Source organism: Malus sylvestris, chromosome 7, assembly GCF_916048215.2.
Source record: "Malus sylvestris chromosome 7, drMalSylv7.2, whole genome shotgun sequence".
In the NCBI taxonomy this organism is placed as follows: Eukaryota; Viridiplantae; Streptophyta; class Magnoliopsida; order Rosales; family Rosaceae; genus Malus; species Malus sylvestris.
Window position 1 is genome coordinate 22768293 of NC_062266.1, and position 19524 is coordinate 22787816.

The 19524-nt window shown below is 36.4% G+C and overlaps 1 protein-coding gene across 3 annotated transcripts; it reads left to right on the forward strand.

The window, feature by feature from the left end:
* Positions 1 to 866: 866 nt before the first annotated feature.
* Positions 867 to 4453, forward strand: LOC126627766 (probable protein S-acyltransferase 12). Of its 3 annotated transcripts, none has more exons than XM_050297313.1 (7): positions 867 to 1347; positions 2397 to 2646; positions 2761 to 2852; positions 3174 to 3300; positions 3446 to 3464; positions 3781 to 3846; positions 3944 to 4453. In XM_050297313.1, exons 1-7 carry the CDS (start codon positions 1159 to 1161, stop codon positions 3999 to 4001), a joined length of 801 nt encoding a protein of 266 aa, XP_050153270.1. In that variant the 5' UTR covers positions 867 to 1158; the 3' UTR covers positions 4002 to 4453. The 3 variants fall into 3 exon arrangements, with proteins under 3 accessions (XP_050153270.1, XP_050153269.1, XP_050153268.1); XM_050297311.1 differs by having other exon boundaries at positions 868 to 1347; positions 3379 to 3464; XM_050297312.1 differs by lacking the exon at positions 3174 to 3300 and having other exon boundaries at positions 3360 to 3464.
* The last annotated feature ends 15071 nt before the right edge of the window (positions 4454 to 19524 follow it).

Sequence of the window (19524 nt, forward strand, 5' to 3'; positions counted from 1 at the left end):
TAAGTTCATTCTTTAATAATTTCGGGCTAAAATTTTAGGGCAGCAGAGTTGGAGCAGAAAAGATGTTTCTGGGCTAAAAGCCAAATTTTCCGGGCTAAAAAATTTGGCTTTTAGCCCAAGGGTTGGGGATGGTCTAATGCGCTTACAAAAATTACTCATGTTATGTACCGGAGAATCAGCCGCTTAACAGGGAACTCTCTATATTCTTTTTCACTTGACACAATACGTTATAATATTATTATGAGAGCTGATCTTAAATTAATTATGAGATAACATAGAATTTATGTAGAATTTTACTTTGAGAGAGTTCTCATAATATCTTTGATAATGATGCCGATTACTAATAACCAACTATTTAATACATAGTATTTATGTGTCCATAATTGATACTTAAATTGTCTATATTATAAGAGTGATTGTGTTTGATAATTAAGATTTGATCGTGGAATTGGAAACCATCAATTTAGTTCGATGAGAAAAATCCAAATCTTCAATCTATTGAAATTCTCATTAAAAAAACATTTCTAAAAATATAAATAATTTACCTTTTCTGCCATCTGACTGTGAAAATATTTTAGTATAAAGAAATTAATTAAGTTTTTGTCCAAAAGTATAAAGAAATTATTTGTTTGTTTGAGAAAGAGGATAGAGAAATTTTATTCATACGTAAAATTCAAAGAAATGAGGAAGAAAGACTCATCGTATACTATAATCATCATTTAATTAACTATTTTTTTTAATTAGTAGTTTATTAAATAATAAATTATATTTAAAAATCTGATTAATTCAAATGATATGATTGTTCACATTAAATATCATCTAATGTAGTATGAAAATGTGATACAAATCCATCCTATGAATAGCATTCCTCGAGAAAGAAAGAGAGAACTGAAACGGTGGAATGAGTTTGTGACAGATCCTCCGACACGCCCGAAGTACCAAACTCAGTTACTACTGTTGGAGTAAAAGTCAGAGCAGAAGTCGACTTTTCACTCAGCAAAGTCCCTCACCACTTCCAACTCCAAATCCCGGAACACCTTAATTCTGGCTCCTGACATCTGGAAACGCCTCTTCCCACCGCGAACCAGGCGGCCAATCACCCTCCCCCAGTTCCCAATCGGCATATCTCGGCCGTTCCGAATCCCAACCAATCCCGGAATGAAGATAAACCTCTTCAGGCTCTGCTCCGGCCTCAAAGTCATCGGCTACTTCATGATCCTCCTCGTTGCTGCCATCATCTCCGTCTCCTACTATGCCGTCGTCGTCGTCACTTGGGGACCCAAGCTGCTCCACGGCGGGGTCCACTCGTTTCTAGCTTTCTTCATCATCGTAATGTTCCATATTCTGGTAATTCTCAACTTGTTCAGTCATGGATGCTTCAAGTTTTCTCTTTTTTTTTTTCTTTTTTTTTTCTTTTTCTGCTGTATTTGAATTTTAATTGAAGGGTATTTGGAAAATTAGAAATAATAAACAACCCACTTTTTATTTTGCAAAAAGGGTTTGTTTTTTGTTTTGTGGGTTGTGTGTTAATTCCAGTTGATTGATATGGTTAGATAGCGTTTTGGTACATCAATTAGACTGATAGCTGCTGCAATGGGCACAATTTAGTTTAGTTTGAACAATTTACTAATTTAGATTAATGGATGAGCTTGGACGAAGTTGGTCTCGAATGTCTGACGAGCTAATAAGATTTGAATTTGAAATGAGACCCGAAGTTTGGGGAGACAAATCAATATCGGGTTCAGTTTTGCTTGCTGGTATACAACTCCTCTCAAAAACATAGTAAGTAGAGAGGTACATTTGATACTTATATCGAGAACCCATGGGAGTTTTGAAGAAAGTTTAGGTTTCACCATAAAACCAATTGTCAATATGGGGAGTAGCCCAACTTACTTATAAGCACTTGCAAGGTCCATCCTCTCATCAATGTGGGACGCATTCTCAACACGTCCCCTTACATGTGACGAATTTTCAGGCCAAACGCGTGGACAATACGAATTGGGTGACGTGGAGTGTGTATGGCCGTTGGGCTTCACATGTGGGGCAGCTTGCTCTAATATCATGAAGAAAGTTTAGGTTCCACCATAAAACCAATTGGCAATATGGGGAGTAGCCCAATTTACTTATAAACACATGCAAGGTCCATCCTCTCATCAATATGGGACGCATTCTCAACACACTGCCATTGACAGATTTTAAGGGAGTGAATGTTGATTTCTTGTCATGTAGAATTTTTTTCAATCTTGTTATAGCAAACTGTAAAGAGAAACTACATTGTTAAATAATGTTATTTGTGTATGACTTCTGAGAAAGCAGAATTGAGTAGAAATATTAATTTGAAAGAAAATTAACTATTGAGTTTGGCCCTCGTTTTCAATTTCCATTTGTGGTTGCAGCTTGTAATGTTATTGTGGAGTTACTTTATGGTAGTCTTTAAAGACCCTGGTTCTGTTCCGGAAAATTGGAAACCTCTTATAGATGAGGAAAATTTGGAGGCTGGTAGTTCTCTGACTTTGTCAGAAAATATCGAACCCGAGGCTTTCACTTCAACACAATCTTCAGGTGGAGGAGAAAGACGACCACAAGTACAATATTGTAGTCCATGCCAAAATGGCAAGCCACCACGATGCCATCATTGCTCTGTCTGTAAGCAACTTTCTGCTAACGTTGACAATACATATATTGTTTACATTCAGCGATCAGTGAAACTGTCTATTAAGTGATAAAGAAAATAATTTTGTTTTCTTATATGCTCTGTAGGTCAAAGATGTGTACTTAAGATGGATCACCATTGTGTTTGGGTGGTGAATTGTGTTGGTGCACGCAACTACAAGTTTTTTCTTCTTTTCTTGGTAATGCCATATTCCTTTTCATATTAATTTACTTGCAGTCACGAAATAAGAACTTTGTGTAGATTGCCTTCCCCACCAAATTTTTTGTCAAAGGCGCCAGTCCCACAAAATCTAGGGCTGGGAACTGGAGATGTTTGAGTTTTCTTTGACGTGTGTGTGCGTTGGGGGAAGTGGGGGTGGTATAGAGATATGGGAAATGACAATTGATTATGAAATAAATACCTTCTGGTGTGCAAATAAATTAAAAGTGGGGATAATTGGCTATTTTATTCTCCTTTTGTTTTTGCTCACTCTTTCCAGTTTCTGTTTGTGCCTTGAAAGCTTTATACATTTCTGGAAACGACGATGGATACCTTAGTTTTGCTGCCAAATTTTATCGATTTTTTCTCTGAAGCCATGGATCATTCCGAATCTCCTGGCCATCTTGCAGTCGTTTTTTTGGCTTTTGGTAATATTCCACCGAGTAAATCATTGGTTCTGCTTTCATTGTTTACTTGTTTCTTACAGATTGTTTACCATGTTGCAGTACTTAATTTAGCCTTTGCACTGAGTCTTCTTTGTTTTGTCGTTATGCATGCGTCCCTTCTGTCTAGCAACACCACTACAGTTGAGGTAATACACTCAACTGCTACTTTCTTTTTACCAATTTTGAGATTTATGAATATTTTTGCAGATTGCACTTACCATTTGAGACCTGAATTACCTAATGAAGTTTTGTTCATTTGGTTATTACCTTCTGCTTGAGTTTCTGTATTAATTTTATGAATTCTTTTTACATGCATTGTAAAATAAGAATTTGCTGTAGTTGCCTAAAATGATCCAAATTTTCAAAGTAATCTGAATCTACGAGGAATTTTATAATGCCACATATTTATCATGTCTTATTAGATCGTATAATTATATGCCACTATTTGAAACAATGTTTCAGGTTCATGAAAAGAGAGGAGCAATCGGATGGAAGTATGACCTGGGCAGGAAGAAGAATTTTGAGCAGGTGGTACTCTCTCTCTCTCTCTCTCTCTCTCCCCCTGTATGTAAGTCCTTCTTCCATCGGACATTTGATGATTTTTAACTCTTTCCCCACCCTGTAGGTTTTCGGCACGAAGAAGGCACTGTGGCTGTTACCACTGTTCTCAAAACAGGATTTAGACAACGTACCTGCTCTTCGGGGACTGGAATTTCCAACACTTTCAGATACTGATGTTTGATGCTTGGTGAACTCCCATACTTTTACCTCCCACCAGCCGTTTAAATATTTTTACAGACTCATACATACTGGTCGCATTGGGTCTAAAAAGATGTGTTACCCCGTGGCCAATTTAGTCAACTTAGTCTTTTAGTTAGGAGAGGATCTAAATTTGAGTCGTGGTTTTTGTTTTTTATTTTTATATGTTGGCTTCAGACCTAACAGGAAAACTCAGTTTGCAACGCATCAATTGTTCTACAGGTAGTTTTTCTGCTCCATTTTTTGCCCCTCGTCCAAACTATGTGTACCCAATCTCTTGGATACGGGGAAAGAAGCCGTGTTGAAGTAGTCGCGTCAAAGATATTATACTGAAATCTTCATAAATCTATATTGATGTGTAGCTAAGTTTGCTCTACTTCCTCGAACTATTCGTTGCCGGAAATTGTGATTTCCAGTAACTCATTCACAGTGCATGGGATGTTCATGTGCACTTGGGGTGATAATTTGGATGTCCAGTTGGCTGAAAACTGGGTTTATGTTATCACCAAATATTTTCTGATCATAAATCAAGGCGTATATGTGCATCACTGGTTAAAGGAAGTTTTGATTAACTTCCTCCCTCTCTTCTTTCTTTCAATTTTACCGGTTAATCTTCACCAAAAAAAAATTGGCTTATTTTTAGCTATGCTGTTGGAATTTTATTTTGATCTCACTTTGCCTTCTGTAACTCAAAAATCACTACTTTATTCATTGAAACTTAAAATGCGTTCCATTTGACTTGTGGACTCTCTCTCCTCCCTGAAACTTATAGGTCGACTCCTGAAACATATGTGGAACCTAAAACACAATAAAATTGTACCACTTGTGCAACAAATTTGATTATAAATCTCGATTATGTGTTGACATCCAACAATAAGAGAATATTAAGTTTAAAAGAAATTGAAGAGATGAAAAAAAAATATGATTAGCTTGGCGCACCCAAATCAAACTCACATAAGAAATTAATAGATTTAAGATAATGTGGAGCGAATTTAGAATTTTATAGAGACGACCTTCAAATTTCAGGGGACAAAATGGGATCAAAATCGAGTGTTAGGAGCCAAAGTGGTGTGAACTAGGAATTTCAGAGAGTAAAATTGTGACTTTTGAATTACAGGGAGTAAAGTGAAATTAAAATCAAGTTCCAAAAACCGTAACTAAAAACAAGCCAAACAAGTTTCAGGTAGCGTGAGTACTTAGTCCCAGCTCTTAGAGAATCTTCAGTGGAGTCCCTATATATGGATAATCATCGTATAAAATGAGTATAAAACAAATATAGGGACAAAATGAATCTCTAATAGATCGAAAAGTGAGTCCTTAAAGTATATATAGGGACTCACCGGATACTTGGTGTATGTACCCACATATAGGAACTCAATAGGTACTGAAATGGTGGACTCAATAGGACAATTTAAGTAGAAAAGCAAGCGTTTGTCCCAATCACATGACCTTGTCTTTTTTTTTCTTTTCTTTTCAACCGTTTAAAATGGAGGGTCTAGATTGATTCTTGCTTTTCAATTTTTTTTTTACCATTGAAAGATTAACAGTTCCAATTAGATAACCATTTCAATTTAGGTTACTCTCTCATGTTGGTTTTCAAGCTCTTTTGTTTTCTCTTTTCATAATGCCCCAGTTGGAATATTAATATTTTCAATTTGGGTTACTCTTTCATTTGTTATCTCATCATTCCTATAAATACCAAATTATATAACCAAAACTTACCACAACTTCATCTCCTATTCTCAATTCATTCGTACTCAATTCACTCATTCTAGTTACGTTTTTGTGAAGAAAAAAAAAAATTAGTGTCAGAATTTGAATTTTTTTTGGTTAAAATGTTCACAAAAATATTTTACAAGAACATAATGTTAACATAAATAAAAAATGTGCACTTAATAAAATTATCACATAAAATTGTAAAACCTGTTGTAGGCATAATTTACTGAACAATTATGGAGGCCTTAGAGAGAGGGGGTGCGGCAATAGAGAGAAGAATAGAGAGATGTGTAATTGTGGGTGTGTGTTATATCACCCCATTGTGCCTTTATTTATAGTAGTAGGAAGGGTAAAACATTTCCCTTTAGGATTACAACATTTAATAGGTAATCTAATCCTAATAGGAATATAAGATACATTCCCATATTTCCTAGGATTTACACAATCACATTCCTATTCTAAATAGGACTGCAACACTCCCCCTTGAGTGTGTAAATACTCAAGTAAATGGCGCATCAAGTCTTCATTGATGAAGTAAGTACAGTTGATGAAGTCGTCGGCACAATGGGCAAATGCGAGTCTCAAATCAACGGAAGAATGCATAAAAAGTAAAACTCACAAAACCTCGTTATGGTAAAACCCAAGATGGGAGAAAAACCCATAGTCTAAGGAGAAAAGTGAGAAGTTGCATTAAGTCAAAATTATACGTCCTTTGGATGCAAGTAGAAGAGCTCTCAAGGGTATGATCAGCCCAGGATGGGTGCCTCATTAAAACCTAGTTAGGTAGCAAAAACCCAGTGGGAAAAATGCTCCTATTCGTAGGGAAAAAGAGTACATTAATATCAAGTGAGTATACTTCTGGATACTCCCCCTGAGTTTGACATAACTTCCAAATGAGAACTACAAGCATTGCATATGAGTAGTTAGGCATACCAATTCCTCGGACAAGCTTCTGGAAGGTTGACTTCGGCAGTGACATCGTGTAGAGGTCGGCAAGGTTGTCTAGGATCGGTTTGCATGACTTCAATCTCCTGATGCTTTGCTAATGTAGATGTAGACATAATATGTCTTGGTGTTGACTTCGTTGATGTATCATGGCTTGGTCAGGTTGATACATGTGGCATAATCTTCATGGATCGTCGTTAGGACTCAACAATGAATGAAAATATAGCAAGTACTTCGAATATGCTCAACAAGAACTCCTAACCATGTCTCACTTATGACATAGTGAAGTAAGGTGAGTCTTGGAACGATTCGAAGATTTCGCAACTAGGGTCATATCGTGGACCTCCAAGATATTGCGATATCCCTAACGGTAAAGACATAACCATTCGGGGATTTTACCTTGTGCGGGTTTGATAAGTAACCAGCGTCAGCATAACAAACAAGGCAAGCATCATTTCGAGAATCAGGGGGGTTAGATCCGCTCAAGATGCGTTGAGATTTGCCCACGTAATACCTTCAGGGTATGTCTTTAATACCAATTCAGTGGTTGCGTGTAGGCACGGTGCTTCATCTTTACCAAGATCAACAACGAAGGAGATGTCTTGTCTAAATACAATGAGCTAAGTACAACGAAGTGCAAAGTTGAACTTTTAGATATGGAATTTCGGATTCCACAGACTCTTCAAGAGTCTCATTTGCATATAACGTATGGACGATCATGGGTATACTTAAAGGTGACACATTCCGGGTGTAGTTCAACTGGTAGACTAAAATACCGTCAGAACAATGCTTTAACTTCAGGTCAAGGCATAAACGAGTTTTCCCAAGATCCTTCATCTCAAATTCCATCTTCAGGTGCGAGGCAATTTTCTCAAGCTCTTCCAGAGTCTTAGTGAGATTCGTGTTAACGACATAAACTGTAACTCTAGCAATTTGGAATAAGACTTCATAGTTTAACACGCAAGGGCATAATTCATATCCTTGACTAATCAAATAATCACTTAGATGGGTATAGCACATCCGTCGGATTTTTCAATCCATAAGTGAACACCTCAAAACGAGTTAAGAGGGTGTTCCGTGGTTTGGAACTATTTGAACCAGTCCATGTAATTCTTTGGAAACTTACACGTAAATCTCCTTATTTATATCCCCATGGAGAAATACTAACCACATTTCATAATGCTGCTATCAATCACATGACGTTTTGAGAGAAACCTTACGTCGTAAGGCGTGCATCATATCGCACTATTTCATTCATCTCATAACGTTTCCTTTCCCACTTGTAACTCAACAGGGTTACCTTGGGCAGTGTAGGAACTACAGGTCCAATACACACTTTGGTAAGGAATTTGACCTGGATTGTAACTTTAGTTGTCCAATCAGTTCTACATTGTCACTGCTATGTTGACTCGACATCCGTTAAGTACGTCTATCCTTGCAGGCATGTTTGCAGCTGGTATATGATCTCGTCACTTTAGCTAGATCAGAGGAATGCATCTGAAGCAACATTCTGAAATCTAGAATTCGTCGCACTTGCTTATCATACTTGTGCGGTATAGGGATCGAGATGAGACATAGTGGGCAATGTCCATGCAAATTCACGCCGTTCTACAGGAACGTTGACGTTCTTATCTCCCCCTAACGGCGGGAAGACTGTCTCATTAAAGTGACAACCCGCAAATAAGCGGTAAAGAGATCGTGTGCAAAGGCTCGAAGAGAGCTAGTGTGAAGGAGAATCATGATCGACAAAAGATACACATCATTCTTTGAGGACCCATGGTGGTACGTTGCGGTGGCGCAACTTGGCACATGGAATGCGTACCCAAATGCGTAAATACGAAAGTCGTCAGGTTCGTACCCAGTAACCAACTGTAAGGTCATATAGGTTGGGTGGCAATGAGCCTCAAGGCGGACCAACATAGCTGCGTGCAAGATTGCATAGCCCTAGGCAAAGACCGAAAACTTGGTACGTTTACCAAAATTCGGGCGATCATTTAAATTGCACTTTATGATCGCTAGGCTAGGCTATTTGGGGTGAACATGGGAATGCGATGTTCAATTAAAAACCCAAAATGACATGCAATACTTTATCGAAAACTGTCGATATAAACTCTCTAGCATTATCTAGTCTTCCAGACCTTAAGGGATAAGTAGGGTGGTGAACCCTTAATCGGCTAAGAGGTTTAGCAGTAATGTGTGTGGACAAACATGTGACCAGTTTGTCGATTCATCAACCAAAACCATAAATATTTATATGGTCCGCATTTTGGTTGGATTAGTCCACATATATTCCATTGAATCCACTGCGAAAATGGAGTCGTGTCGTATCTTTGCAAGAAATGATATAGAAAATCAATTTCCCTAATGAGCAGGATTGGCAAAGTGTGCTTGTAGGCACAAAATCCTTACTTCAGATAAGGAGATGCGTTGTAGCATCATTGTTCGACCTAAGTGTCCCAAAAGGTTGTGCCAAAGCAAGTAAACTGCTCAATCACAAGGCTATAGGCCGGCCACATGTGGTGTATTCCCAGTTGGGAGACAACCCATTGGCCCTAAATCAAAGCTTCTGGCTCATTTTTGGAGGTGGTGCAAAGATATTTCACTCTATTTTCTTCAGTGGTTTCATTTATGATCATTATCATCTCGAATATCCTTAAAAACTCAACGTCAGGAAGAATTTAAGGTCCTTTAAATGATAATTCAGTATCATTCATACAACGAGGAGCGTGCCAATGCTCTTAATCAGGTTGGATAGACTTGAAGTCGTTGTTAAAGATGTGATTTAGGTGTAAAGTTAGTGTGCGTAGTACGCATTCATCCAGACAACTAACTTTCCCACATTCCTACCTAATCACGTGTTTAATTGAATTGGTCACATTTATTAAGAAACATGATTCAATTAACTCATATTCAATGACAATATCAATAAGATTATCCATAAGTAAAACATACACCAAACTTGAATCCAAGAACATGGAAAAATGTTCACAAAGTAAATTTACTAAGGGGATTCGGCCAATAAGGCCATCCATGTCGAAATTTTGCTCTACCAACGATGTTCGGTGGAGCAAAATCAATCTCACATATTGACTACTAGAATGGTACTCCTCAACAACATTAGTAGGCACACGAACAGGTGCATAACCAATGATCTATTCCATCAAGACGAGAGTAGATTCTTGCAGGGTTAAGGTTCGAGAATATTATCCCTTATTCTTGAAGTTTTAGGTCTTATGTACCAAGGATCATGCTTCGGGCATGATGCCACACCTTGGCAGGCCCTGATTATACTATATGTTTGTGAACACAAACTCGAAATTGTATTGTGAAAGAATATGTCATTCAGTGTATCCCTGCCGAACCAGTGCATCACCATTTGGTTAGGTTTTGACCGAACTGGGTCGAGCCATTCGGTAGACTTCAGCCGAACTGGATCCATACATTTCTCTCACGTTTGTGGTAGTAATCAGATCCGAGAATTTAGTAAATTTTCACTTTCTACACTGCTGCTTTAGGAGCGAGTTGGAAACATGGAATGACGTGAAAAGTATTCTCCAGTCAAGATTCGATCGGATTTATAAAATTTAGAATTGTACTCATTCATGGACGTAATCATGGTTTGCTGCGGGCAATTTCTTTCATGATTAGACGGTCTATAAAAGCGAGCCAAAGAGCTATGGAATCCTCGTTCGGAGAGTATTTCCATTTGTAATGCTTTGAGCATAAGTCTTCGAATGAAGATTATGGCGGAGGCTTATTCAGCTTTTCCTTGCCATTGTTGGCATCAATGGTTTCTCAGCTTCTTGATAGTCAAGTGGAGATTCACGTCTTGTACCCCACCTAAAGTGGTTTCTATTAGAAAACGTCCAAATCAGGAAAATCAAACTTGTGACGGTTCGACAATCCACTGAATTTGAGGGAACAAGATTGTGATTGGTGTTATGGGAATGAATCATCCATAAGCATCAAAGTTAGAACATTCGAGTTCTAAGACATGGTTTTCATGAAAAACGTCGGGTTGTCATGAGTGTATTGTTTTATGAAATCTTCGGGTTTCAAAGGCACTAAATTTAAAACTACAGGTTCAATTTAGTTTATGAACGTTTAGTTCATAAAGGAGAGGTTCCTGCAAGAAACTCAGAATGCAATATACTAACTTAGTGTAGTGGATTTGAGTTGTCTTTGGGAACTCAAGTGTGAGAGCTTCGTTACTACGAAAGTATGTGACGGTTCAAAGAAGAGAAATAAATTATTGAATCGTTAATGTTCAAAAGTGATCTTCAGGTCAATAATTTTGAATTCATTATCAGATTAATGGACTGCAGGTCACTTTTAATTAATTCAATAGATCAAGACCATTCGGGGTCGATCGTAGAAGCAAAATAATATTAAAATAATATTATTGGATCGAAAATAGAGCCCCAAAAATAATTGGGCTTAATGTCGGGGGTTAAGAGGCACGGGTTGGATGCCTTAAGCATAAGGCGAGGCCCAAATGTTCCTTTGGTGGTGGCTGCAGGCCACGGGTGAGGAATGTGAGACCCTAGCCGCAGCTGGGTCGTGTTTTGGGCCACAAGGGAGTGCACGGACAGGTCTAGCGCAAGCTGGCCTGTGGGTTGTCACAGGGATCCTAGCGAAGGCTGGTTGCGTGAAAGCAGCCCCATAGTGACTGCAGGTCACGGGCTTGGGTATGGATGGCGCAGTGACAAGCCCAGCATATGCTGGCTATATGTATGCGGGCCAGAGCAACAAAACCCAGCAACCAAAAAGGTTGCAACGTGTGTATGGGAGGACAGCCCAAACAATTGGGCAGGTTGGATGGTTGCGGGCCAAGGCCAGTGTGCATAGGCTCAGGGCTGCAGGCCCTACCGAGGTAAAATCCAGGCCTAGGCCTGGTGATTATTTGCACAATGATGGTGCGGTGGTGTGCCGCACCATGTCCTGATTCCCCCATTTTTTTTTTCAAATCCTTTAGGGTTTTTTCAAATCCTTTAGGGTTTAGGAAAACCCGAAACATGCTTCTAATTTAATTGAATACTTTGACTCACAAATTCCACATAGCAATTATTGCGTAATGTATGAAACAAATATATATATTGACCAATATATGAACATATACAATATATATATCGGAAGGTAAATATAAATGTAGGGGGTTCCTGCATCATGGGGAATGTTTTCATGCTTCATGGGTTGTTTCAAATATCTTCCTTTATTTTAAGTGTACCTGAGTAGCAGAAAACAACAAAAGCCTTTGAATTTGTAGAAGATCCTTCTTGAAAGCCGGAATTCTCCAATGCGTTGTATTACGTTCAACATGGAAAAATTAAATTGAATCAATAGCGTGTAGATCAATTTAATAAAATAAAATTAATCATGAAAAAAATGATTAAACCGTAATACTCTCCAAATTGAAGATCAAACTCTCTTGTTAGCGTAGCGTCAAGAGTGTGCTAATAACGTGTTATAGACATAATTTACTGAACAATTATGAAGGCCTTAGAGAGAGAGAGAGGGGGTGCGGCAATAGAGAGAAGAATAGAGAGATGTGTAATTGTGGGTGTGTGTTATCTCACCCCATTGTGCCTTTATTTATAGTAGTAGGAAGGGTAAAACCTTTCCCTTTAGGATTACAACATTTAATAGGTAATCTAATCCTAATAGGAATATAAGATACATTCTCATATTTCCTAGGATTTACACAATCACATTCCTATTCTAAATAAGACTGCAACAAAACCTTAATTTTAAGAATTCTACTATAAGGACTCTCCTATTATAGGCAATATTTATTTAGGAACACAAAGATTCTCTTTAAATCTTTAAACGAGTACTTAAAAATGGTGGTAGGAGTTCATAAGTAGAGACATCCATTGAGAATGCTCTTATAAGGGGACAGAGGTGCGATATTTAAGTTTACCTGATACGTGTTGTTTTGCGAGTGGTTACACGAACGAAAGGGAAGATTCCCGGGAAGTTTTTATATTTGTGAGTATTAATACTATTTGGAACCATGCAATACTGGGGAAGGCAACATCTTAACCCCTACATATTATAGTTTATAACATAAACTTGATTCAAACAGCTCTCTAACCTTTTAAATTATGGGAATCTTAATGAAACACTTCCAGTATTGTTCATTTTTAACGAAAATGACATTTTTACCTTGAAAAGTCACTCTTGGTACTATTCACTTGCACCTTTATTTTGTTATTTTTCATTAAAATTAAAGTTTTTTAAGACTTTTAGTTAGTTTTCTTTTTAATTATTTAACAATGAGTCAATGATAAAATTATAACTGCACAAACCTCAGACTTATCCCACCCAATCTCCTTGTTTCTGATTTTTAAATTGATTACAAATGCCGTTAAATAGTTTCTAGAGAGAAAAATTAAAGACTGGTTCGATAACTATTTTAAATATTTTTTTGTTAAATAAATGAAAACTAAAAGTGAAGTGGTTCGTAAACTTACCACAGCAACTGTACCAAAACTAAATCATACTACTAATTTGATTCTCAATCAAGAAAAACCACAAAAAAAATATTCATATATAGTTCCAGGTTCCTTAACATAATATCTGAATCTCAATCATATACGTGGAATCTAGATGGCTCTTATAAATCTCTTGTTAAAAAACTCCACGCATGTTAACAAATTGTAGGTAGGCCTTATATATATTTTAAAAACTATACATGATCCACATGGTTACCCCATTGCTCATGTTTTTTGGCCGGAACCACCGAGCCATTGAGCGGGTGAAGCGGTTGACTCACTCTTGTGACATGATCGTCGTTCTGGTTACAGAGATCGGAGGCCACAACTGAGAACCAAACGATGGCTGGGGTAGCAAATAGGATGAGACCGAAGGGCACCATCCACAGCTGCCTATTTGCAGGATGATACTGGTACTCCCACCACCCTAACATGAGTGCTCCTGCCACACTCACCAGAACTGACCAAAAGCAAGCTGTTCTCAGCTCCACAATTCTTGGTTCCTCCAAGTAACTTATTGCATCTTTGTCTTCCTTGTTTGATTTCGATCCCATCAAACTACGATTAAAAAGTAAATTCATGGCTACACCCCTGAAGCCAAATTGGTTAAGGAAACGTAAAAGGAACAGATCAATTTAGTATCAGATTCATAATTTGTAGAGTAAAGTGAAGTTCTCTTGCCATGTTGTGGAGCCAGACATTGTGATAAGGGAACATTTATCCTATATCATGCATTTTACGGTACTAGATAGATAGTTTGACAAGAGAACATTTTTCTTATACTTATGTACAAGTTTCATAAAACAAAACAACAAAGCACAAAAAAACATACCTTGGTGTTATTGGTGATGAAGAAGAACAAGAGAAGAAGATTGAGAGGTGTTGAAGTTAAGTTATAGGTTGGAGGGCAAGAAGTCCCATGAATCTGGTGGATAAATGGAGTGAGGTTCCGAGGAGGAGGGTTTTGGATTTTGCAATGTCAAACGATAACAAACAAAAGAGTCTGATTGAGCTAAAGATCCGACGTGCCTTTCTATCAAAGTTGTTATTTGTTAAAGAGAATAAATATAAAGGAGAATGGTTACGCATCAAGAATACACAAAGTGTAGCTATCTGAGGTAACTAGATTTTATATGAATCTATTTTTGTAATATATATAATATATATGTATATATAAATATATAAATAAGGGACAGCTCCGTAACACCACATTTTTTTCAATAATTTTTTACACACACTTTTGTGAGGCTTACTTTATAATGTATTTTAACTATTGAAAATGTCTACCTTTTAGAACATCATTCATAAATGATCCTTAGAAAAAATTAGACAAATCTAAAATCATTAAGACATTAATTTGTAGTGAAAGATTAGACAAATGCAGTTCTACAAAAGAATTTCTAAATCCTTTATCCAATGGTCGTTTAGATTTGAGTAATTTTAAATAGACATGATCATTGAGGAAAACCTAAATGATAAACAGTACGGATCGTTGAAATACATTATAAAATGGATCTAAAAAAACATATTTCAAAATTTGTATAAAAAAAGCAGTGACATGAATCCATCCAATAGGTCATTGTTTTGGTAATTTGATGAGTGGCTTGTTTTGTTCGATAAACCTAGACATTTTAAACTTTTATTTTTCAATATTTCTAATGGTCATAAACTGGTGGCTAGCAAGCTGGCAATACTAGAGGTGGAACTGAGGATTCGTCCTCATTTATTAAACTATAGAAATTTTGGTTCAACTCCATGAAAGTGTGTGAAATATTTGAGAGGAAAAGAGGTGATTCCTTCTTTGCATAATCCATTACTTATAAAGAAAATTAACTTATCTATTCTAATCTCCCTCCTTCTGCATAAATGAAATAATTAAAGAGAAATTTCTTTTATAGATGTCTAATTTTTTTTCGCCTTAATTACCTGTAATATACTTTAAATTTAAAGACCATTTATTCAATCTAATTTTAGAGATCTAACGAAACATATGTGCATCAATCCGTTATAATTCAAAGTGATTCCATCTGAGCCCGAAGTAAATAATCAAAATCCTAGAATCGTCTTTGGTACCTCAAATCAATAAGAAATATAATCTAAATGGAAGTAATTTCTTTGCTGTGTTTGACAAAATTAAAACACAGGATATATATTATGACCCCTCTTTAGCTAAGGCACATCTTAGGTAAAATAGGCTACTCTTTTTCTCTTCTCATCAATTTAGTAACAAAATATTGAATGTTGAACCCTTGGTGTAAAGATAAACGTTTTTAACCACTTAAATTTATTATCACATCACAAGTTTATAAGGTACTATTATATGTTTGTCTGCAGAAACAGGTATGTAATTCTGTATAGTATACGAAACTCAGCAATTTTGCATATTTAGAAGGTCAACGTACGTGATATATATATATATATATTAATTAGGTTGTGCAGCTTAGAGCTTCTAATTTTAAATGTAGAGTTAATCCAGGGAAGTTTTGTTCTTGGGCAGTCCCAGCTCTTGCTGTCATCAGCTGCTTATACATATTGGACTTTATTCATTTGCTCGTTTTTCTTTTCTAAATAATTGAAAGATATTTTGTTGCAACCCTAAAGCAGGATGTCTGCACACCATGTGGTCCATATATATAACTTGGGTTGGTGTCTTCGACATTCTGCAAATGCCAACAACATAAAGTTACTTTTCTTGTTCTTCAGCTTGATTTGTGTAGTTGTAGCTTGTACTTGTGCAAAGGAGTTGAGATCCTCACCGGATTTCTCTGTCAGAAACTAAGGGTTAAGAAATCCAGACCATTTAAATTGAATCATACGGTCCTCATTAACTCATTCGGCTTTGCTCTAGTAGCTGGCAAACGCCAATCGAGAGGGGAGAGGCTCAGGAATCGATTGGTTCCAAGCCTTACACAAAACTATGGCCCAGATCTCTCTCTTGAACAATTCAAATTTCTTGGTTCTTAGACTCCTACCAGTGAGATTCAAAGATGATCTCAATTATGTCGAGAGGTTTCTCCCTTTGAACCTTTAAGCCCTAAAAAATAGGGCATAAAGTCGAATCCAATAACCTTCTTTGTCTCTCGTTTGGTGAGAGTCGTTCTCTCTACCTGAGAATGTTTCTCATTGGTGTGTGCGTGTTCTTCCATTCATCCTTTCTTTCACAACCGACGATCCTAACTCTGGTTACGGTCGGTGGCAGTCCTCCTTTGTTTCTCTTGCCTTCTTTGTCCTTCTCTTTCTTTCTTTTTCAACTTACTTTTTCCTCTGTTTGTTGGCTGGATTGATCTCATCCTCACCCCTGTTTTCCTCTAATTTTATTGTCCTTTGGCCCTAATTTTCCCATCCCTCCTCCACCTTTATGATTTTCAACAATCCGCTCCATACCCTTCCTCATGAGAAATTTTTAGTTGTAACTGGAACACGGATGGTACACCATGTGTTTTTATGTAAGTGGTGAAAAATTTTAATTTTTAAGTTATTAGCCTTTTAACACACATATCCCACAATTTATATAGGGACACGTGGTGTACTGCTTCGTGTAACGGTCACACTGAAAAATCTCTCATTCCTCATAGGCTCAATCTTTCATCAATCTCGTAGGGATTTGCTCCCATAAATCTTCAACGTAATTTCTCACGATCCCCTAGGAAGGTGCATGGAGCTTCTGCTCGGTGTTCACACCACCTTCTTCCATTTCTCTGCCTTTGCTGGCACTGTTACTTGCAAGTTGGTTCCTCCCCCATGTTTGTTTCAATTTGTGGTGGATATCTCGATACTGCTCTTTGGAGGATGTTGGAGCCTTCTCTTCATCCAGTTCAGGGGCTATGTTAGACCTAATTTCAGACTTCTGTTTGGGACGATGAGTCAAAATTGTGGGTAGGTAGCGTTTTGGTGGCGACAAATGTTGCAAGTTGTTAGGGTTTGTTTTGGTGTTTTGATTTTTTGATGTTGGGCCCAGAACTTGGTTTTGGGTTCTTTTGCTTCACTTTGATGGTCCACTTATTTGTTATGTGCTTATTATAATTAGGTCTCTATGTTTGTAATTATGGTGTCTTGGTAATGAATTTCTACCCCCTTTATATATATAAAGTATAATAAACTTTGTTGTCTGTTGTTAGACCTGACAATTCTTGACACGACCCGATAACCCGACACGACATAACACGAAATTAACAGGTGTTCGGGCGACACAATAACGAATCAGGTCATTATCGGGTAACACGATAAGCACCTGTTAAGATAACAGGTTAGTTCGGGTATACACGTGAGTAACACGACACACGATAAGCAAAATATTAATTTTATAATTTTATAACCCTAAAAAAATACTATAATAATTATATATTAAAAATTGGTGACCATTGGATCGGCTTAAATATACATACCATTCAATTTCTTAAGTGTTATATGTACAAAATAAATAAATTTAAATCTACTTAATAAATATATATATACCATTGAACTTGATGGGATACGAATTCTACGAAACTAATTTCAACGATCTAACTGTCAAACTTGTTTATATATGCTTCGAGATCGTATCAGCAAAAAATCGCAAAAAACAAACATTCAGAGATCAAGTAACGAAACAAAACTTTTCGATGGTTATCAACGAAAAATCATGATTTAACGATTATTGTAACTCCAATTTTGATGATTTTTTATAGCTACACTCCTTGACCCTATATGAATACAATGAATGAACTCGATCTTCAATTTAAAATATTTACACTAGTGGATAACACAAAATCTTAATGAAAGTTTGAATAAACTCTTGAGTGTTAGTTAATCTATTGTTTTGATGGGATACGCATTCTACGAAACTAGTTTCAACGATCCAACCGTCAAACATGGTTGTATATACTTTGAGATCGTATACGCCAAAAATTGCAAAAAATAAACATTCAGAGATCAAATAACGGGACAAAACTTTTCGACGGTTATAAACGAAAAATCACGATTTAACGGTTATTTTAACTCCGATTTTGATGATTTTTTACAACTACACTCATTGACCCTATATGAATACAATGAATGAATTCGATCTTCAATTTAAAATATTGACACTAGTGGATTATGTTATACTTAATGAAAGTATAAATAAACTTTAAGTGTTAGTGAATCTATCGTTTTGATGGGATACGCATTATACGAAACTAATTTCAACGATCCAACCATCAAACTTGTTTGTGTATGCTTCAAGATCACATACGCCAAAAATCGCAAAAAAAAAACATTCAGAAACCAAGTAACGGGACAAAACTTTTCGACGGTTATCAACGAAAAATCATGATTTAACGGTTATTTTAACTCCGATTTTGATGATTTTTTACAGCTATACTCCTTGACTCTATACGAATATAATGAATGAACTCGATCTTCAATTTAAAATATTTACACTAGTGGATACCACAAAATCTTATGTTATACTTAATGAAAGTATGAATAAACTCTTAAGTATTAGTGAATCTATTGTTTTGATGGGATACGCATTCTACAAAACTAGTTTCAACGATCCAACCGTCAAACATGTTTGTATATACTTCAAGATCGCATACACCAAAAATTGCAGAAAACAAACATTCAGATATCAAGTAACGGGACAAAACTTTTTTACGGTTATCAACGAAAAATCACGATTTAACGGTTATTTTAACTCCAATTTTGATGATTTTTTTACAGTTACACTCCTTGACCCTATATGAATACAATGAATGAACTCGATCTTCAATTTAAAATATTTACACTAACGGATACCACAAAATCTTATGTTATACTTAATGAAAGTATGAATAAATTCTTAAGTGTTAGTGAATCTATTGTTTTGATGGGATACGCATTTTACGAAACTAGTTTCAACGATCCAACTGTCAAACATGTTTATATATACTTCGAGATCTCATAAGCCAAAAATTGCAAAAAACAAACATTCAGAGATCAAGTAACGGGACAAAACTTTTCGACGGTTATCAACAAAAAATCACAGTATAACGGTTATTTTAACTCCGATTTTGATGATTTTTTTACAGTTACACTCCTTGACCCTATATGAATACAATGAATGAATTCGATCTTCAATTTAAAATATTTACACTAGTTATACTTAATGAAAGTATAAATAAACTCTAAGTGTTAGTGAATCTATCGTTTTGATGTGATACGCATTCTACGAAACTAATTTCAACGATCTAACCGTCAAACTTGTTTGTATATGCTTCAAGATCGTATACGTCAAAAATTGTAAAAAACCAAACATTCAGAGATCAAGTAACAGGAAAAAAACTTTTCGACG